Consider the following 22911-nt stretch of genomic DNA (forward strand, 5'->3'; position numbering starts at 1 on the left):
CTGTCTGTTAGTCATCACCTCAGCTCAGGGGCGGGACAAAAACTACACCGACCAATCATCCTACGTGTACACCGACTGAACAACAGTAATGGAGAAGTTAATACTGCTTTTAACTGCATTTTTATATCAGTAATATTCTTCAAAATGAGATACTAGTAACTCATTAGTGCCATGGATATTCTGTATCATAGCAACCAAAGTACCGTTTTCAGAAGAGCACCAGGCGTTTTTTAGCTGGTTTAAAATGCTTTGGTGGACCAGTGTTCATTTCGTTGACGAATCATTTTCGTCATCGACCTTTTTTCACTGACGAAAACGAGACGATAACTAAATAAAAACTAGTGTTGGATGACAAAAACTATGACGAAAATCAACAAAGTCAACAAATAAAAACGAGACGAAAATGATAGGGAGGGTCGATTTAAACACACATTTATGCCAGGCAATTGTTTATGAACTAATGCTGATGAATAATGACAGTGTTTACTTTACCATGTTTATATAGTAATATGTTTAAGACGGTTGTAACAACGAATATTTTATCTCCTGAACTTGAATGAGCTCCTGCAACTGCATGAGCCGCATACATTTCAAAATAAGAGTCCCGGTGTATTTCCAGCTTGCTTATCATTAAAAGTCACGCATTATATATTCGTTTTTGCTTACACAATAAACTGTATTTCATTTCATCCCATTTAATTCATAGTCAGGAGGAAAAGACCAGTATTTGACACATATTCAATAAAGTATCAAAGTATCAGGGTTATAATGGTTAACTAAAAATCTTCATTACTTGAAATTAAATCAATGTGAACTGAAATTAAAAAAAAAAAAAAACTTATTTGAAGCTTTATCTTAACCTGATATGGCCTACTAACTAAAGAAGAAATACAAAGTTATAAAAACTATGTTTTTAAAAAACAAACAATAAAGTGAATTGAGCTCTTTCGTGTATTTTTAATGTCAAAAACAAAATGATTTCAAAATGTCAGTTCAAGTGACAGTCGGTTATGTGATTCTTAAAAGCTTAATTTATTACAATTGAACTAAACTCATTAGATTTTAGGAGACTAAAACTAGACTAAAACTAAAAACAATTCAGGAGACTAAAATATGACTAAAACTAAATGCCATTTTAGTCGAAAGACTATGACTAAAACTAAATCAAAATTAACACTGTGGTGGACACATGATAATTGAATATTTATTGCTATGCTTATGGCCAATTAGTCTCTTTAGCATTTATGCAAAATACTGGAGCCAAACCTGAGAAAGAAGTCCAGCAGATTCCACAGCATTCCTTCGAAAGTTTCATGAATGAGGCCAAAATATTTATAAATTATATAAATATATACATTAAATAATTATATACAAATTAAATCTATATCAAAATTACTTCAAAATGGTACATTTTTGTTTAAGAGTATATCAGTCAAACACAAACACAATGTAAAAAAGAAGTCTTTATTTCTATTGAGCGCTTTAGGATGAAGTTATTTTTAATAAACCTCAAAGTGCTGAAGAGATAAAACTGCTCTGATATTTGGGGTTTGTAACAAAACAGTATTTATGTACAATTTAGGCACATTTGTTAATTAAACCTTTGGCACGTGCTATTAATTCAGTGGAAAATGGAGCTAATGGAGTGAATCTCTTGACAATTCATAATTCTGCTTCTGAATGAAACTTAAGTGTTAGTCTAATCATGTAAACTCTTCTGAAAAACACAGAAAACATGAACATGACTTTGAATGAAAGCGTCATGTGACCTTGACAGTGTGAGAGTAGATTATACACAGATAATCTAGAGATGAGTTTATTCTATCACGTTCTACAATAATAATAAAAACACGTTCACTCAGTTTCACTGTATTCTATGGAAGCTTGTTTCCAGCGCAGAATGAAAATATCAAAAAAAGGCCATTCAGACGCTTTCACAGAATTACAGGTTTACATCTTGCAAACTTCCTCAAATTTATCTAAAAATTTATATCTCGAAATTCTGAATATTTTCCTCAAAATTCTGAGTTTATATCTTGTCATTTATATCTCGCAATTCTGAATTTATATCTTGTCATTTATATCACGCAATTAATATCTTGCAATTCTGAATATTTTCGTCAAAATTCTGAGTTTATAACTCAATTTATATCTCGCAATTTTATATCACGTAATTTACATCTCATCATTTTTATATCTCGTAATCTGTATCTCGTTATTTTTATCTTGCAATTCTGAATATTTTCGTCAAAATTCTGAGTTTATAACTCACAATTTATATCTCGCAATTTTATATCTCGTAATTTACATCTCGTAATTTATATCTCGTTATTTTTATCTAGCAATTCTGAATATTTTCCTCGAAATTAATATATCTCGTAATTAACATATCTTGTAATTTATATCTCACAATTCTGAATTTATATTTTGTAATTTATATCAAGCAATTAATATCTTGCAATTCTGAATATTTTCGTCAAAATTCTGAGTTTATAACTCGCAATTTTATATCGTAATTTACATCTTATCATTTTTATATCGTAATTTATATCTCGTAATTTTATCTTGCAATTCTGAATATTTTCATCGAAATTAATATATCTCACTATTTATATATCTCGTAATTAACATATCTTGCAATTTATATATCTCGTAATTTATATATCTCATAAAAATTACGAGGTGTAAAAATGACGGTATAAAAATTACGAGGTGTAAAAATAAAAATTATTCGTCATTTTTATACCTCGTAATTTTTCTTTCGTAATTTTTATATCTCGTAATTTTTATACCTCGTACTTTTTTTATCTTAATTTTTATATCTCGTAATTTTTATACCTCGAAATTTTTATATCTCAAATTTTTTTACCTTGTAATTTTTCTCTCACAATTTCTCTCGTAATTTTTATACCTCGAAATTTGTATACCTCAATTTTTTCTCTCGCAATTCAGACTATTTTCCTCAAGAGTTTAGACAGAATTTCGTTTTAGACAGAACTAGGAGATGAAAAAAAGTCAAAATGACCTTTTTTATATCTTCATTCCGTGGCAGAAACAAGCTCCTACAGTATTCACACACTCTTCATAACCAAACTCACACACATACACAAAACCAAACACATTATAAAGAGATTCCCACTGCCAAAAACACAAACAAAAGCCATCACATCTCATAGATAAATCAACCAATCACAGAGCTCTGAACTCACCAGATTGGCTGAGAACATTCATGTGTCAGATCTGAGCCTGGCTCAGGTAGTTTCCATCGTGTGCGTTTCTAACAGCTAAATGCTTGTGTGTATGTTTTTATTTATACGTGTTAAATCACCATTAAAATCCCAGTGATGATAGAGAATGTTTTGGACGATAGGGGAATTATCGCACCCCTAGCGTCCAAACCTTGTGTCCGCTGTCAGCACTGAGCATCTGAAGCGTGATTGACGGCAGGGCAGTCAGACTTCCTGTGCTCCAGGAATGAGGAAGCGGCTGTGATTGACAGTCAGATCGCTGCTGTGGGCGGGGCTTCTCATCTCTGGTCTCTTGAGGAACGATGGAGTTCAGATTGCGTTGACCAATCACAGAGAAGCAAGGTGCAGATCGGATCGAGCGCAGGACTAGAGAGAAAGAGAGAGAAATGTGTTGTTTTATATGTATTGCTATAATGGTACATATTGTAATCGTTCTTCTGCAGCACAAAGAAGCGTATGGTGAACAGTTGTGAAATTTGGCACGCAGATGGAGGACAGTCTGAACATTCACCACAGCAATTTTGGAGTCTGTAACTTAAACCCTCTAGCGCCACCAACTGTCTAAAGTTGCATTCACGCTTATTCTTATAACTTTTGAACCGGAAGTGATAGAAACACAATATTTTTCCCTCTAATTCTGCGTCAGGAAGTTTACTTATTGCCCGTTAAGACAGCGAGGAACAAACACATTAATTACAAAAATTGACAAATAAAGTAAGTCTAACTGTAGTATTCAGCTACAGAAATGTAATAATTAGCCCTTAAACAACACTATAGTGTTCACTATATATAGATTAATCTTTGTTAAAGCTCACTTAAGACATAACCGGCTGTGTTTACGAGAATACCTGCAGGGACACATAGTTTTGTGTTTTTGAAGGTCGTTCAACCCATAGATGTACATATTAAATGCTAGATGTCTCGTCCGCGCTGCTGGCCAATGGAGGTCGACGTCCGCACCTGGCGGCCATCTTGTCACTGTCCGCACCTGGCGGCCATCTTGTCACAGTCAGCACCTGGCGGCCATCTTGTCACGGTCAGCTCGCTCACTCGTAACATTGTGTTTTAATGGTGCTTGCACTTTTTAAATAACCATAACTTGCTAAATTTTCTACCGATTTTCAAACTGTTTGGTTTGTTATAAACGTCAGAGATGTAGTTATGACACTGCATAGTTATGAATAATCTTTCATAATTTGTTCAAGCATCCATAATTATAGCCACGTTAATAACGTTTGTAAGAAACCAAACCATTTGTAAATCCGTCAAGATTTCAGCGAGATAAGAGTATTTGTGTTCAGATCACTCGCCTTGCATCAGGAGCCACAGAGCCCTGTGACAAGATGGCCGCCAGAAAGTTTGCCTGTGACAAGATGGCCGCCGGTGATGACGTTAGAGACTCCGCCGTAAGACATCTAGCCTTTATTATGTATATCTATGGTTCAAGCTCAAGGAAGGCCCTGGTCCGTACGGATCAACTACGATCCGCTTGCCGCAGTGCCACCTACTGGTAACGCTATTTTTGCTTATGAACAGTTTGGCCAAAAATCATAAGACCTCGATTTTGTGTGTTATACAGAGTCAAACGATACCCAATTTTCCCATGTCGGCGATTTGGGCATTCTCATAAAATGCTATTTTATGAACGCATTGGCGTATCGTTACAAAACTCAGTATGTGTCTTCAACACAATGCCCTGAAGGTACTCAAAGTCTCATGGCAGCGCCACCTTGTGGTCAAAAATTATAATAATCTCCAAAAACACTAATATCTTATCCTAGACAGTTGATCAGACTTTCTCTAAACTCGACTTTGCTGGGAAAAGTTCGAGATTTGGTGTCGATAGACGAAACCGCATTAATTAATTTGATGTCATGATGCCAAGCTGCATCTGAGGCTGTATCTCTGGAAAGATTTGGCATATTGACACCAAAATTGGTGCGTGTCATTGCCACCCAACACTGACCACACCAGATCAATTTGGTGTCAGCGCCACCTATTGGTCAAAAGTAACAAGCAATTATGTCACATTACAAGTGCTTGTATTTATGGGCTTTCAACCATTTTGCTTAAAATAGTCTTTATCGCATCACTTGCTTGCAGCTATATTTAGTATTATAAAAATATTATGTATGTATTACATATTTAGAACAATATTTTATTCGTTTTTTATTAATATTTAGAATTTGTCTATATCTTTTTCATTTTAGTTTGTTATATGCTTTCGCCATTTTTATTCATTTTTGTTTTTTAAATATTACTATTTTGATCATTTCTTTTTATTTTAGTTCTGTTTTAGTTTGTATTTATTTCCAGTTAGTATTTTAATGCTTCAACTTAAACTAAACAAATATTAGAAATGCTGCCTGGGAACTAAATATGTTTAAGTTTTTTATCTAATATGTATATTTAGGGGCCAAGCACCAAAGGTGCGGAGGCACCTATTGAAACCGTTAGATTTCTTATTATTATTCCGCCATTGAAGTCTATGGCAGCCCATAGAACCGTTTGCGGGAAAGTTATGAAATATGGCACACAGATAGAGGACTGGCCCAACATTAACCACACCAATTTTGGAGTCTCTAAATCAATCCCTCTAGCGCCAACAACTGTCCAAAGTTTCACTCATGTTTATAATAATAACTTTTGAACCATAAGGGATAGAAACAAAATATTTTTCCCTCTGATTCCTTGGCTCAAGCCGATTCGATTGCACCATATGACGTCATTTTTCGTCATATATATTTTCCCGACATTTTTAACTAACCGAAAACCTACTTTTTCGAACTCCTCCTAGGCCGTTGGTCCGATTTAGTCGAAAATGGAACCAGATCATCTCCAGACCATGTTGACCAAAATGTATGGAATTCAAGTTGATTCGCCAAATAGTTCTCGATAAACGCGCAAATAAATTTTACGTAGCGTTGCAAAACTACACTTATGGCTATATCTCCGCAACGCTTTATCGTATTCAAACCAAACTTGGTACATGTCATCACAAGCAGAGCCATAGAGAGAGAGAGTTGCGACAACTCCATAGACTCCAATGGAACGGTTTTTTTTACAGCAATGGCGGCTCGCGGAGACTCTCAATAGTTCCCGGAAGTAGCAGCCGCGCCATAGAGTTACAGCAGAACAGACCGTTTGTGATGCACTTTTAAAAGGTAAGACGTTTAATCAGTAAGATTTTAAATGATCAGCACATTTTAATCAAAATAACTTGTACATTAAAGCCTGCTTGTGTAGATTATTCATCATTAAAAAAATATATTTTTTAAAAACAACATCGCTGTAACTACATACTCATGCTACATACACAAGTCGATGTGTAATAAAATTATTGAAAATCAATGCATTTATTGACTATTAATTACCAAAAAGCGCAGTTCTGTCACTGTGACTATCAATTTGAATTGCCCGTCAAAGCACTTCCTGGAACTATTCAAGGTCTACATGAATCACGTGACTATCAAGCGTTTTGAACTTCCGTTGTCGCAACTCTCTCTCTCTATGGCTCTGATCACAAGCATAACCTGAGGCAACATGCAGCGTCTCGGCACAGCGCCACCAACTGGTCCGGAGATACAAAAAAATGCCTATTTTTGCTTATAACTTCTGACCTGTTTGTCTAAAAATCATAAAAGTGGTATCGTTAGATTCGGGACGGCATGCCGCATGATATCCGACATATGGCATGATATCCGATTTTTACCATATAGGCCATTTTGAATTATGTGCTGAAATGCTGTATTTTATGAACACATGAACGAAACTCGGTATGGGTCATCAGCACGATGCCCTGAAGGAGCCTGAGAAGTTTTGAAACAGCGCCACCTAGTGGAGAATTACTTATAACTTTGGGTGTGGTTGACTTATTTTCATGGGACTAACTTTTTTTGTCTCCTGAATCCTCGCCGAGTCCAACGATACCAGACTTGCCAGGTTTCGGCGTATGGTTTGTGCAGCGTTGTAATTGAGCGCTTAAAAAACGTTAGCTGATATCTTCGAAACCGCTAGTCCGATCGAGACGAAACCAGCGGCAGAAAATCAGAAACATAGGTCTATAGCGAAACGCTAATGCCCAAATGTCAAAATATTGATAGGAAGGGGGAGTAAAATCCAATCAAAGTCAGGTATCAGTAATTTTTTACATGTTTTTTCATATAAATGTCTATAACTCCAAAACGAAACGAGATATTTTCACCAAAATTGACACACACATGTATGGGCTCACTCTGATGACACATACAAAAAAATGTAGGATTGTGCCTCTTGGTGGCGCTATAATTAAACAAAATATGAAATTGCCTCTATACAACTCAATGTTTTAATGTTTTTGTCTTCACTCATTTTTGCAGTTGGTCTGCTGCTCGCTTCCTTGTTTGCTTCTGTTGCGCTTGGCCCCGGTATTGCTGCTTGCAGCTATATTTTATTTTATTTCCGCTTTATTTCAATTAACAAAAAATATTTTTCAGTAGTATTGTTTTGTTTACGATTATAACCTTGATTTAGAATCAAATTTCAGCTACATTACATACAGACAGTCCCTTAATGCATGTATATTCAGTCAGAAATGCATGTTTTTTTATCTCTGTAAGTGTGTCCTCACCCTGTCTGTCTCTCAGCACGTCTTTGGCCTGCTGGTTTCCTCTGGCTGCTGCCTGTTGATACAGCGAGACGGCGGTTTGGACACACGGAGACACGCCCAAACCCTTCTCATAACACTGAGCCAGACACACCAGAGCACCGGTGTCCTTCACACACACACACACACACACACGTGATAAACACAATAAACCTCCTCATTCATCAACATCACATCATTAGTATAGAGTATGAAGATATGAAGAGGTGTGTTACCCCTCGCTCAGCCGCCATCCTGAAGTAATGAGCGGACTGTTTCTCGTCACACTCTGAACCCTGAGACAACACAACACCCAGATACACCTGAGCCTGGAGACAGAGACAGAGACAGAGGGATGGGAGATTATTTATCTGTTGCTGTGTGGTTCCTTAACCCTTAATCGCCCCTCAAGTAGGGTTTACGTTTGAGTCCCTTGGGGTCAGATAGACCCCAAACTTTTACAGAGCGATTGCATAAGGAAATATAATTTTTTTACATGGAAAACTATATATCATTTTTTTTATTTACTTCTCAACTATACATTTATGCTGTGTTTTTGTGGGTATTTGGTAGTTTTTTACCTATTTACTGCACAAATACTTAACTATGTCATAAATTGGCTCATTAAAAAAAAAATTTTAATGAAAAAATCACTTGAATGATGATCTTAAATAAATATAAATAGTTTTTGGACATTGCTCTATGTGTTAGGGATAGAATACCGCCATCTGTAGGTTTGTGGAAAAACTTTAGGAATTATAGTTAAAGAGAAAGAGAGAGAGAGTGCAATGACCACATTATCCACTAGAGGTCCAGAGGGAAGTTATGCAAAAGTTAAGCTGCCTTTCATCTTTCTTTTATTTGCCCTTTTCCCTCTCTTTCTCATGATTGTTGCATTTGTGCTCTAGTATTTGTCCTTCATTTATGTATGGAATTGTTTCAGATTTATGCCAGTTTTGTTGATTTTATTTGCCAGTTTCTATAAAAATGCTCTCTGTTGCAGTCACACACATGTGTGTGTTTGTGTGTGTGTACGTGTGTGTGTGTGTGTGTGTGTGAGGCAGAAAGTTCGTTCCACTTTGTGTTTATGCTCTAGGACCAGATCTTGATATAAATGTAGACATTTTCAGATTTATACTGGATTTAGTTGATTTCTTTTTTACAAACAAAGTGAAAAAAAGCTTTTTTTTTACATTTTCCCATTCATTGCCAAAATCCAAAAAAATGCTCCAGACACCTGTGTTTGTGTTTGTGTGTGTGTGTGTGTGTGTGTTTGTGTTTGTGTGTGTGTGCGTGTTAGTGAACATGCTTGTTCCATGTTGCATCTGTGCTCTAGTATTAGTACTTCATTTATGTATGGATTTTTTTCAGATTTATGCCAGTTTTGTTGATTTTATTTGCCAATTTCAATAAAAATACTCTCTGTTGCAGTCACACACATGTGTGTGTGTGTGTGTACGTGTGTGTGTGTATGAGATAGAAAGTTCGTTCTACTTTGTGTTTATGCTCTAGGACCAGACCTTGATATAAATGTGGACATTTTCAGATTTATACTGGATTTAGTAAAAAAAAATTGACAAAAAAAGTGACAAAAATGTATTTTTTACACTTTCCCATTCATTTTCAATGTGGGGTCAATCTGACCCTGAGGGACTTAAACGGTAAAACATTTTTTACACACCTTTAGAACAACCAAATCAAGCCCAGATTTTTTGTGCATGTTTAGATTATTTAGGAAAAGTCACCGAGTCTCATGGCCCTGAGATGAAGGGAACACTTTTAAAAAATGGAGGAAAAGTCCAGTGGGGTCAATTGGAGCCCAAGGGCCGATTAAGGGTTAAGTGTTCTGTGTGCTTGACTCAAGCCATTAAAAGCCATCACAGATCTCTATGGGGGCGTGTGGCTGTAAAGGCCTCATGCAACAGTTACTTTCCCAAGGGCCAATAGGCTCAGGAAGCATCTAGAGCTGCGAAACTTGGGGGCCTGATTCGGAGGCTCTTGGTGGTCAACTGTGCCAAATTTCAAGTCCTATATTTCGAACGTCCCGTTTGCAACTTATTCAATGGACATCTTGTGGGCTGATCGTGGACAAGCGTCTCTTGTATCATGTATTAAACAAGGTCCCCCAGGGGCCCTGTGACATGATATAAATGTCAATTTTGAGACATTCAGCCCTGTCTGAGCGATATCCATCAAATACATATGAAAATCAATGTGATTAGTTGCATGTGTTAGTTACTGCAACTTTTTGACCTCTGTATTGTGGATGTTCCGCTTGCAAATGGATATTTCACAGGTAGATTGCGGACTAGCGTCTCTTTTTGGGCCAATCCTGTATTAAACAAGGTCAAAGGGACACTCTCCCAGGGGCTCCTGACGTCACATATATGTACATTTCCCCCCTGGACATCATATTCAGAGGACAGGTCTCTAGAACGAAGGGGACATTTTCTAGAACCAATGTGAGGATTGAACTTTTTTTTGCTGAAAAACATACTTCGGAAGGATCTAGAGCTCATACAGGTGATAATGTAGATAAGACTTGGGGCATGTAAAGATGAGCTGTACCTCTGTGAGTCCGGCGTCTGCCGCTGCGTGAAGGAAGTTGAGTGCCACCGCGGCGTCCGTCTCTGAGCTCTGCTGCCCTCTGCTGCTCAGGAGGAGTTTAGCACAGCGATACTGAGCCTGACGGTGGCCGGCGGCTGCGGCGCGTCTGTAGTAATGCACCGCCTGAGAGACGACAGTCACATGTGCTTAGACACGGAAGAGACCATCTAAACCTGAGACACACACTAGGGGTCCACCGATATGGATTTTTTAGTGCCGATACCGATTTTTTTTCATCCGCCTTAGCCGATGAGCGATACAGGCTGCCGATTTTCTTGAGCCGATACTGCTTTTGCTCCCTCAATTTACAACATAAAAATGACACAATGATCATAATAACAATTTAAAATTTACAATTTAAAAAAGGAACATTTATTGAACTAAAAAAAAAAACAATATTTAACAAATAGTAAAAACAGGTGAGGTAGAACAAGAAAAAAAAAAGAGTTCAGTGGTGAAAATAACTAAGCATAAATAAAATAATTACACTATTGCGCACAGTATCAACAAGCAAGCGGAATAATAAAGTGCACACTGACTGTACTATACTTCATTTTAAAACTATTTACACCCTAGTCATTTAATGGTTACACTCTAAAAAATGCTGGGTTAAAAATAACCCAAGTTGGGTTGAATATGGACTAACCCAGCAATTGGGTTGCTTTGACCCAGCGGTTGGGTTAAATGTTTGCTTAAAACAACCCAATTGCTGGGTCAGTCCATTTTCAACCCAACTTGGGTTATTTTTAACCCAGCATTTTTTAGAGTGTAGGTGCACTTCACTTAATCTCTTGTAGAGCAACACCAGCGGTAATTCAGGAAAAATCTCCCAAACTTCAGTATTTCGACCTTTTACCATCGTGTCAATTCTCAATTGATTTTGATTAATATGCGCGAGGGAGGGAGAGCAAGACAGTTTCAAGACGGTGAGAGCTGCCCTGTGGACGCCTGTCTGGAAATAATGCAGGGGAAAAAATATCGGCGAACGCAGCAGCCTTATATCGGCCGTTGCACGTAAAAAGCGCAAATATCGGCAAACGCAGCAGCCTTATATCGGCCGTTCCACGTAAAAATCGCAAATATCGGCAAACGTAGCAGCCTTATATCGGCCGTTCCACGTAAAAATCGCAAATATCGGCAAACGCAGCAGCCTTATATCGGCCGATGCACGTAAAAATCGCAAATATCGGCGAACGCAGCAGCCTTATATCGGCCGATGCACGTAAAAAGCGCAAATATCGGCAAACGCAGCAGCCTTATATCGGCCGTTCCACGTAAAAATCGCAAATATCGGCAAACGTAGCAGCCTTATATCGGCCGTTCCACGTAAAAATCGCAAATATCGGCAAACGCAGCAGCCTTATATCGGACGTTGCACGTAAAAATTGCAAATATCGGCGAACGCAGCAGCCTTATATCGGCCGATGCACGTAAAAATCGCAAATATCGGCAAACGCAGCAGCCTTATATCGGCCGATGCACGTAAAAATCGCAAATATCGGCCGATATATCGGTCTAACACTAACACACGTGAGTTTACCTTGCTGTGGTCTCGCCGGACTCCACGTCCTCTCTCGTAACAAACTCCCACGTTAAACTGAGCTTTGCTGTAGTCGTGCTGAGCCGAAGCCAGAAAACAGGAGAACGCGGTCTCGTAATCCCTCGCTTTAGCGCTCTCCAGACCTGAAACACCACACACATGTTCTTATATCATCCACTGATGGCTGTGAGTGAAATATGGAATCTAGGGCTGTAATCAACCAAAGAAAATCTTGGTCGACTGAGGTCCTGAAATTTTTGACAAAAAATGACGTTAGGAAAAAATACTTTCAATTAATTAGCTGCACATTGTGCGGAGTACTTTGGTGGCCTTGTTGTCTGCCTAAATGAATTATAAATAAACATAAAAAACAAGTAGGCTATTTGCAGTACATTAAAGTGTTTTTGACATTTTTATTTTGCACTGAAATGAGTCTGACACACGAGTCTTTCGGCTCTGACAGCATTGCATCACGTGCACCTGCGCAATATCATAGCCTATGACTTCCCAAAATATAGTAACTGTTACTATGTTGTCAACTAGTGATATCATCACAAGAACTTGCAACATAATTTAGACAATTTTTTTTGTCATATGTATTATAATAACTGACAGACACTATGATTTCAGCTCGAACATAGGATCAGCTCAGCTTTGCTGCTGAGACACGAATAGACTATTAACTTAAAGCTTTTACTCTTAAACATAAAATGCACATCAACTTTAATAAAAAAGGAATATTTATTAAATAAGCCAGATCAAGAGCAGAAACTAAATAAAGTGCAACTCAAAACCAGGGCTCTGAACCGGTTCAAGGAACGAAAACGAAAACCGGAAACGAACGAAATTAAGAGGAATAAAAACGAAAACGAAATCAAAATCAATTTGAATCGTTCTGAACAGAAACGTTAATTTGAAATGGCCATTAACCGGTTAATAACGTTATTTTATCGTTCTCTTTAATATTTTAATTTGGCAGTGACCAATCATGAATAGAGTAGTTCAGCATGTGACGCTGACGGATCAAGCGAGAGTGAAATGTCATCTGTGAATCTACCGCTAACGCGAATCAGTGAGAGTGCATTTACATTCCTCAAGTACATTTCTTTCCCCGCTGAGCTCATCAATGAAAGCGCAGGTATTGGAGGACATTCTTTTCGAACGTTTAAATAAGCAGAACGGACTTTAAGCTCAAATAGTCTGATTTAGGCTAGTTTGTGGATTTCGTTTAAGCCTATCCAAGTAGGCTATAGCATCTATCAAACATTTGTCCTATAGTCTTTCAGATTGCCAATACAGCTCAATGTTTTCTATACGGTTGATGCTTCGTATTAAATGGTGTTATATTGCATTAAATGATCAAGCTTTATTAGCTGACTGAATTTGATTATGGGATGCAAGGACGTGTTGCGCAGTGTTTGCTTTGAAATTACCAGTTGACGGTGCATTAATGGTTATCCAGTTTATTTATTCTTTATTTATACATTTTTTAAAACAAGTCGTGTTGAAAAAAAGTTATGTAACGTTACAAAGAATGTAAGAGCGACTTTCGATTGTCTAACGCTCCAAAACAGGTCCGCTGTTTATGCTTTGTAATTAATGCATGTATTTCTGTTGTGGTTTTAAAAATGTTATGAAATAAATATTCAAGTTTAATTACCATGCGTTATATTATCATTGAGTGAAAATAAGTCTATTTATACATATTTGTTTAAAGTATAGGCTAAATTAAAATAACGTTATTAACCGGTATTTTTTCAAATCAAACCGTTTTCGGAACAGTAATGTTTATTGAGGAACGCAAAAATATCGATTCTGCTCGGAGTGAACCCATTGATATTTTTTTCCGTTTTTAAGCCCTGCTCAAAACAGACGGGGCGACCTAACGCAGTCAAGTTAGCTTACCGTTTTTAGGTAATATGACATGTTTGTCTTCGAGCTGTGATGTGCAAACTGTTGCTTGCAAAATTTGTATTCGACTTTTTCCCATTTTCTATTTGAAAAAAATGTTGCCACACTGCCGATGTCTTTGTTGACATGGTAGAAGAGACTGACTAGAAAAACTCTCTCACAATTAAATAAATAATATACAGCAAAGTAGCCAATCTGTCTCTCTCCTCCAGTGGGTTGGGCTAATCCAAATGAAGTGAAAACAAGGGGGTGTTCTGAAGACAGACTGTTACCTGTGAAACAGGGATGATCTGAAAACACCCCCATTAGCAATTAGTGCTTTCCACCTGATGAATTGAACGCGGCAAAACTGATAAAAATGAACGCGGCAAAACTGATGAAATGAACGCGGCAAAACTGATGAAATGAACGCGGCAAAACTGATAAAAATGAAAGCGGCAAAACTGATGAAATGAACGCGGCAAAACTGATAAAAATGAAAGCGGCAGCGGCAAAACTGATAAAAATGAACGCGGCAAAGCTGATGAAATGAACGCGGCAAAACTGATAAAAATGCGCGCCAAAACTGCTAAAAATGAACGCGGCAAAACTGATAAAAATGAACGCGGCAAAACTGATGAAATGAACGCGGCAAAACTGATGAAATGAACGCGGCAAAACTGATAAAAATGAACGCGGCAAAACTGATGAAATGAACGCGGCAAAACTGATGAAATGAACGCGGCAAAACTGATAAAAATGAAAGCGGCAGCGGCAAAACTGATAAAAATGAACGCGGCAAAGCTGATGAAATGAACGCGGCAAAACTGATAAAAATGCGCGCCAAAACTGCTAAAAATGAACGCGGCAAAACTGATGAAAATGAACGCGGCAAAACTGATAAAAATGAACGCGGCAAAACTGATGAAATGAACGCGGCAAAACTGATGAAATGAACGCGGCAAAACTGATAAAAATGAAAGCGGCAAAACTGATGAAATGAACGCGGCAAAACTGATAAAAATGAAAGCGGCAGCGGCAAAACTGATAAAAATGAACGCGGCAAAGCTGATGAAATGAACGCGGCAAAACTGATAAAAATGCGCGCCAAAACTGCTAAAAATGAACGCGGCAAAACTGATAAAAATGAACGCGGCAAAACTGATGAAATGAACGCGGCAAAACTGATGAAATGAACGCGGCAAAACTGATAAAAATGAACGCGGCAAAACTGATGAAATGAACGCGGCAAAACTGATGAAATGAACGCGGCAAAACTGATAAAAATGAAAGCGGCAGCGGCAAAACTGATAAAAATGAACGCGGCAAAGCTGATGAAATGAACGCGGCAAAACTGATAAAAATGCGCGCCAAAACTGCTAAAAATGAACGCGGCAAAACTGATGAAAATGAACGCGGCAAAACTGATAAAAATGAACGCGGCAAAACTGATGAAATGAACGCGGCAAAACTGATGAAATGAACGCGGCAAAACTGATAAAAATGAACGCGGCAAAACTGATGAAATGAACGCGGCAAAACTGATGAAATGAACGCGGCAAAACTGATGAAATGAACGCGGCAAAACTGATGAAATGAACGCGGCAAAACTGATAAAAATGAAAGCGGCAAAACTGATGAAATGAACACGGCAAAACTGATAAAAATGAAAGCGGCAGCGGCAAAACTGATAAAAATGAACGCGGCAAAGCTGATGAAATGAACGCGGCAAAACTGATAAAAATGCGCGCCAAAACTGCTAAAAATGAACGCGGCAAAACTGATGAAAATGAACGCGGCAAAACTGATAAAAATGAACGCGGCAAAACTGATGAAATGAACGCGGCAAAACTGATGAAATGAACGCGGCAAAACTGATAAAAATGAACGCGGCAAAACTGATGAAATGAACGCGGCAAAACTGATGAAATGAACGCGGCAAAACTGATGAAATGAACGCGGCAAAACTGATAAAAATGAAAGCGGCAAAACTGATGAAAAGAACGCGGCAAAACTGATAAAAATGAAAGCGGCAGCGGCAAAACTGATAAAAATGAACGCGGCAAAGCTGATGAAATGAACGCGGCAAAACTGCTAAAAATGCGCGCCAAAACTGCTAAAAATGAACGCGGCAAAACTGATGAAAATGAACGCGGCAAAACTGATAAAAATGAACGCGGCAAAACTGATGAAATGAACGCGGCAAAACTGATAAAAATGAACGCGGCAAAACTGATGAAATGAACGCGGCAAAACTGATGAAATGAACGCGGCAAAACTGATGAAATGAACGCGGCAAAACTGATAAAAATGAACGTGGCAAAACTGATAAAAATGAACGTGGCAAAACTGATAAAAATGAACGCGGCAAAACTGATGAAATGAACGCGGCAAAACTGATAAAAATGAACGCGGCAAAGCTGATGAAATGAACGCGGCAAAACTGATAAAAATGCGCGCCAAAACTGCTAAAAATGAACGCGGCAAAACTGATGAAATGAACGCGGCAAAACTGATAAAAATGAACGCGGCAAAACTGATGAAATGAACGCGGCAAAACTGATGAAATGAACGCGGCAAAACTGATAAAATGAACGTGGCAAAACTGATAAAAATGAACGTGGCAAAACTGATAAAAATGAACGCGGCAAAACTGATGAAATGAACGCAGCAAAACTGATTAAATGAACGCGGCAAAAAATCAACCAATCAGGATTTTGGTCGAGCCAGAACGTATCGGCTAATAATCGACTGGGAGATTACAGTCCTAACGGAATTGTCCCGTATTTACAAGCAAAATGCAGAGGTGGACAGTAACTAAGTACATTTACTTGACTACTGTACTTAAGTACACTTTTTGAGTATCTGTACTTTCCTTGAGTATTATTGTTTCTGGAAACTTATGACTTTTACTTCACTACATTTGAAAGACAAATATCGTACTTTTTACTCCACTACATTTCTATCAAGGGCCTCGAAGTAGAAAATCGTAGCCGCTTTGAAAGTCAGTGAATGATTTGTTTTCTCTAAAACGGGATTAGTTTTTGTGGCAGACAGGCTATCAGTAGTCACTCTTGTAGGATCACATGAAGTTCAATGATTTCCAAGTATTTTTTGAACACTAATCAATTGATGGCAAAAAAGAAGGCGGCATTTCCCAGATGCGCAACCATAGTCATACTTAAAAGTTAAAATTCAGACACGAAAGTGCACAGAAAGCTGCCTCTCAGACGCCAGACCACAAGTACTGCAGTTTAGTCTATTGAATCTACTAAAATATTATTATAGTCAATTAAAACTAGACTAAAACTAAAACAATTCAGATGCCTAAAATGTTGTTGTCAAAAGACTGACTAAAACTAAATCAAAATTTGCTGTCAAAATTAAGCAACACTTGTATGAAGTATGATCGGTCAAATCATTTTTATAGATTTACCTGCCAAGTTGCCATAGCCTTGTGTATAGAGCGCTAACGCATCGCTAACGTTCCACAATGATGTTAGTTAGCATGCAAAAACGACATAGGTGGACTAATAATGTTAACTGAAGTCCTTTCAGAAATATGTTTTTACATAATCCTGTCAAATAAACACAATGTAGAAGCCTTTCTTTTCTAGTATGATTTTGACTTTGATAAGAGCTTTGTAACTTTTAAACAAGTATTTAAATGAGTTCAAGGTATGCTAGCATGACTGGCTTAAACCACCGTGATGGAACAGTGCATTCATACAACAATGCAACGATAATAAAATAATGCGTTTACTTTTACTTTTGATACTTAAGTACTTTTCAAAGCAAGAATTTCTGTACTTTTACTTAAGTAAAAATCTATCTTTACAACTTTCACTTGTAATGGAGTAATATTTAACCAATAGTACTTTTACTCAAGTAAAGTGTACTTTGTCCACCTCAAACCAATACGAGACGCAATTTGTCCCGTATTTTACATAGGTCCACACATAGTTCAATAAACACATACGGATTCAGACTGACTGACTTAAAACAACATGCGGTGACCCACACATCCGTGCTTCTAAAGGTAGGCATATTGCTGTTTTTTTTTATGGATGATATATTAATATAATATTATCGGAGCTTGGCTTATTTCTTAGACAGGTTAATTAATAGATTATAGCCTAATTAATGTTATTATTCATTTATCATTTAGCTAGGCTATGTTAATAATAAATAATAAATAATCCTGTCATATAAAGCTTATGACATTTAAAAAAATATTTAGATAAAAATGGGACAAATAATTACATAATATAATCATCATTTAAATAAATTAATAAAAAAATTTAACATTTGTGAATTTCGGTCACAAAAAGTGCTTACTGGTTCAGAATGACTGCTTAAAGGGACAGTTCACCCAAAAATTCTGTCATTATATTTACTCACCCTCAAGTTGTTCCAAACCTGTATAAATGTATTTATGTTGAACACATAGGAAGATTCATTCCTAATATGGAAGTCTGGGTACAAACTTTCTTCTAAATATCTTCTTTTGTGTTCAGCAGAACAAAGAAACTCACACAGGAACATCATGAGGGAGAGTAAATGATGACAGCATTTTCATTTTTGGGTGAACTATCCCTTTAAAGTGCACCAAAGAGTTCTTTAGAAATAAATAAAATAATCAAACGTAAAATAGTGTAACATGTGTTCTGTTGCAAGTACGCATACTTGATCTCAGGTTTTCTAATGGTTGATTGTTGAATTAATCAGTTCATGAGTTTATTTTTTATTTGAGTCCTTTATTTTTATTTTTTTATTTTTTTTGGGGGGGGGTGTCCCTTATTTTGTCACACTGAAGGTTTGCAACCCTATCTGTGAGTGTGAGGTCATCATTACCAATGATGTTGAGGATTATGGGAACGCTTCGGTCCGCCACGCGTCTCAAATTCTGCGCCGCTTCATCGGGTGCGAGGCGTTCCTGCGGGAAACACACGTGATGATGAAGGGGTTATCAACAGCAAAACATGTTTCAAAGAGGCTATATGTGAGAATCTTCATTTTTTTTGTTTTCCCAATGTGCGAACCGCTTATAACGAAACTTTGCCTAGACCTTGACCTAGGTGTTCTAGGCCAGTGTTTCCCAACCTTTTTTCGGTCATGGCACCCTTTGAAAATGTTCTCCATTTTGTGGCTCCCCCATCATACGTTACACTAGGGCTGTAATGGTACAGATTGCTCACGGTTCGGTTTGTGTCACGGTTTTAGGTTCACGGTTTCGGTACGGTTCAGTATTTGCTATGTTCAGGGAAATAAGGGACTAATGTCAAATAAAAAAGAAAAAAACTAATAAGAAAAAATAATTTAAATACAAGCAGCAGCACAAATAAATACTATTGAGTAAAGATACTAATAAAATAAATTATGCTTTTCAGGTTTTTCAGGTACGTCTAACATTAGTTTTCAGATACAGAAATTGATCAAATGTAAAATAACATTGCATATTTGAGTGTATAAATTAAAGATTAATTCTATTAAACTTACAAAAGCTATTCAATCAAGAGCAGTGAGTGATGTCCTTGTCTTTTGTTGTTTGACATTAAACAGACGGCAGTAAAGGCTACTGCCCCTTTAAGACCTAAAGCTACTGCCCCTTTAAGACCTAAAGCATGGATATGCGTCGTCTTTCTCGACTGTATAAAGTTTACTTAAGGCATATACAGACTATGTCTGCTAGGATACTCATCAAGATGGACATGTTGACATACTTTTTGTGTGAGTTTGTCCGTTCAAGAACAAGACTTGAAAGAGAACTCAATATTTGCGCGCTGTGAGACGTGTGCGCGCTCTCGGATGTGCGCGCAACTTCTCATTCGCGTCTTCTGGCACTAAACCCGGGTGATGACGGCGAAAATGACTGGTCATTTTCGAACATATGGCAGCACTCGCATGCTTTGAACAAAGTTTACATTATTTGAAAAATTTTGGGGAAAAAAAAAATATATATATATATATTTGAAGGACTTTTACACGGCACCCCGGTTGGGAAACACTGGTCTAGGTCAGTGGTTCTCAACCTTTTTTCAGTGATGTACCCCCTGTGAAATATTTTTTCCGCCAAGTACCCCCTAACTAGCGCAAAGCATTTTTGGTTGGAAAAAAAGACTTAAAACAGAGCACTGTGCCATCAGTGTCTGATTTATTACACTTTGGAACAGATAAACACATTCAAAATTCAAACATTTGAAAAAAATAAACTATTTAGAAGATTTTAAATGATAATAATCCATGACTAAATTTATTGCAAATATTTCTCATCACTAAAATGTAGTGATTCAAACTAATTTAGTGAAAACCGTGACCATATTTCTGAAATGGAAACCGGGGACATTTCCTATTTGAGTGGTCAAAATATCACTCAAATCTCATTTGTTATTATATTTTAATTACAAAACAGGGACAATACATTTTTGAATGTTTTTGTTGTTGTTGTGGAGTCCCTATATTATTATTAACATTAATAATTATTATTAATTAGTTTGATTATTAGGATTTTTGGTCTGAATTTAATACAATAAAAAACAATGAAAACAGTTAATTGGTAAGCTAACCATTGTAAATAAGCAGTTCAAAACAATATTGTAACATGACTTTAACAAAAACACATTACAAAAATAAAACATATATGATAAATAAAACAAATATTGTAACATTTTATAATTGTATTTAAGTTAATACTATATAAATTACTTTTTTTACTTCAAAGGTTTTGTTATTATTATTATCTGTCATTTCTGCTTATTTTTCATTGCTGTTATTATTACTGCTGTTTTATTGTTGTTTTTGTGTTTTGTTGTTGTGTTCTGTGTTCACCCTATGTTGTAAATTTTGCACTCCTAATAAAACATTTTTTTTTTTTTTAAAAGCATTTACTAGACAAGCAAAGGTTTGTCTTGTTTTGGGGGAAAATAACTCAAAATTAAGAAAGTTTTTGCTTAAAATAAACAAAATAATCTGCCAATGGGGTAAGCAAAATAATCTTAATTCAAACAGAAAACAAGATTAATTTTCTTACCCCATTGGCAGATTATTCTGCTTATTTTAAGCAAAAACTCTCTGAATTTTTGGTTATTTTCCCCCAAAACAAGACAAAAACTTTTGCTTGTCTAGTAAATGCTTCTTAATGTAAGATTTTTTAGATATTTGGACTGAAAGCAAGACAAAAATACTAAATAAGAAAAGCATTTTTTGCAGTGTAATAACGCAGAATTTCTGAATTCTACATACAGCCCCTTTAAACGACCTGTGGATGTAGGTCTAAAATGTTACCTTCGGTGTCGCTTGTTCAGGAAAAACAGTTTCCTCTGTAAGAAAATCAAGAATCAAGTCAACTTCAAGTCACATCTTATATGAATCTGTAACGGCGCTGGTTCTGACCGGAGATGGACGGGCCGCTCGCTGTCTCCTCCTGCTGGTGAGCAGAGGGGTCAGAGGTCAGATCTCCATCACTGCTGTCGTCATGACGACTCTGCTCTGGAGTCTGCAGCGCCCCCTGCAGGCACTTCACCGTCACGCCGCCGGATAACACACTCTCCCTGGACACTGTGTGTGTGTGCACAACGTTACTAATGCCAATGTTTTAGTGTGTGTTTAGTGTTCAGGGTTCCCACTGTTGGATTACACATTTATACATCGTTATATCTAGGTCCCAATGTAATAGAATATAACTGAAAACATTATCTATATTTGTGTTTTACATTTTGAAGTAAACTTGAGGAAATTCTAAGGAGAGGCTGTGTAAGTGTTAGAGACATTAAGTCTTTTGTCTTTATGCACTTCCTGACTATTTACCATGACAAGTTTAGAGCAATACTGCCTGAGTGATTGGATTATGCATTTGAATGACACTTATGCTGATTGAATTACGGCTGATGAGACAGGAATGTTTGGGGTGTGTCTCTATTTTGAATGTCTCCTCCGCTGCTGTACAGTCCTTCCAGAAAAATGCGGCTTTTTTTTGTGATTGTTGCGGGCAAAAATCCTTGATTATGCGGCACGTTTTCTTAAAAAATGCGATGAAAAATGCGGGATATTTATGCAATTTTATGCGCTAAAATTGCGGGAACTTGCAAAAACTGCGGTTTGATGAGAAAGAGAAAAAAAGCACTACATCACAGAAAGTGCTGGGAATATTTAAGTTCTCATCTTGTTTTATTGAAGACCTTAATAATGGCTCAAATTTACAAAACATTTAGTCAATCAAGTTCTGTAGCTTTACAAAAGGAATATGCTACAACTTCTGAAAAAATTAATAAATAACTTCCTGTTTTACAGATGTCGCTATACAAAACAGACATTTGAGTGCTTCCAATGCACAAAGTGCAATCTCTTAAAGGGTTAGTTCACCTAAAAATTAAAATTCTGTCATTAATGACTTCCCTTTATGTTGTTGGACACAAATTAAGATATTTTAGTTGAATTCCGATGGCTCAGAAAGGCCTCCATTGGCACAATGTACACTCTCAAGACCCATAAAAGGTTCTAAAGACGTCGTTACAAAGTCCATCTCACTACAGTGGTTCTACAATAACTTTATGAAGCAACGATAATAGTTATTGTGTGCAAAAAAAACTAAATAACGACTTATATAGTGATGACTGATTTCAAAACACAGCATCATGATGCTATGAATCATCGAGTCGTTTCATGATTCGGATCGCGTGTCAAACTGCTGAAATACGTGACTTTGGCGATCCAACCCGCTGAATCGACTCATTGATTCAAAACGCTTCAAACCGCTGAATCAACTCATTGATTCATAACGCTTCAAAGCTTCATGATGCTGTGTTTTGAAATCAGTCAGCACACAGGGAAACTGCTTTGCTCTTTTGCTGTTATTTTTGTTGGCCAATGGGAGTTTGTGCTTCATCATGGTTTCACCGGTATCTATGGTTTCTCCACGGGGTTTGAAGCTTTTCGATGACGTTCGCGTCGGGTAATCACGTCAATTCAAAACGTTCCCATGGCAATAGGCGGAAATGGCGGCT

At 37.1% G+C, this 22911-nt stretch overlaps 1 protein-coding gene across 2 annotated transcripts in view; it reads right to left on the minus strand.

Moving 5' to 3' along the window:
- Positions 1 to 1445: 1445 nt before the first annotated feature.
- dele1 (DAP3 binding cell death enhancer 1) overlaps positions 1446 to 22911 on the minus strand; it is a 33637-nt gene continuing 12171 nt past the window's right edge. The window contains exons 5-12 of one of the 2 annotated variants that reach the window (XM_079839645.1): positions 21302 to 21466; positions 21194 to 21228; positions 18764 to 18845; positions 12020 to 12162; positions 10441 to 10602; positions 8109 to 8201; positions 7858 to 8002; positions 1446 to 3614 (exon numbers count right to left, since the gene is read on the minus strand). In XM_079839645.1, coding sequence (XP_079695771.1) covers positions 3376 to 3614; positions 7858 to 8002; positions 8109 to 8201; positions 10441 to 10602; positions 12020 to 12162; positions 18764 to 18845; positions 21194 to 21228; positions 21302 to 21466 — 1064 coding nt within the window. In that variant the 3' untranslated portion in view covers positions 1446 to 3375. The remainder of the gene's footprint in view (positions 3615 to 7857; positions 8003 to 8108; positions 8202 to 10440; positions 10603 to 12019; positions 12163 to 18763; positions 18846 to 21193; positions 21229 to 21301; positions 21467 to 22911) is intronic. The other variant, XM_079839646.1, reaches the window with a different exon arrangement.

The sequence above is a fragment of the Gobio gobio genome (genome assembly GCF_949357685.1).
Source record: "Gobio gobio genome assembly, chromosome: 16".
Lineage (NCBI taxonomy): Eukaryota > Metazoa > Chordata > Actinopteri > Cypriniformes > Gobionidae > Gobio > Gobio gobio.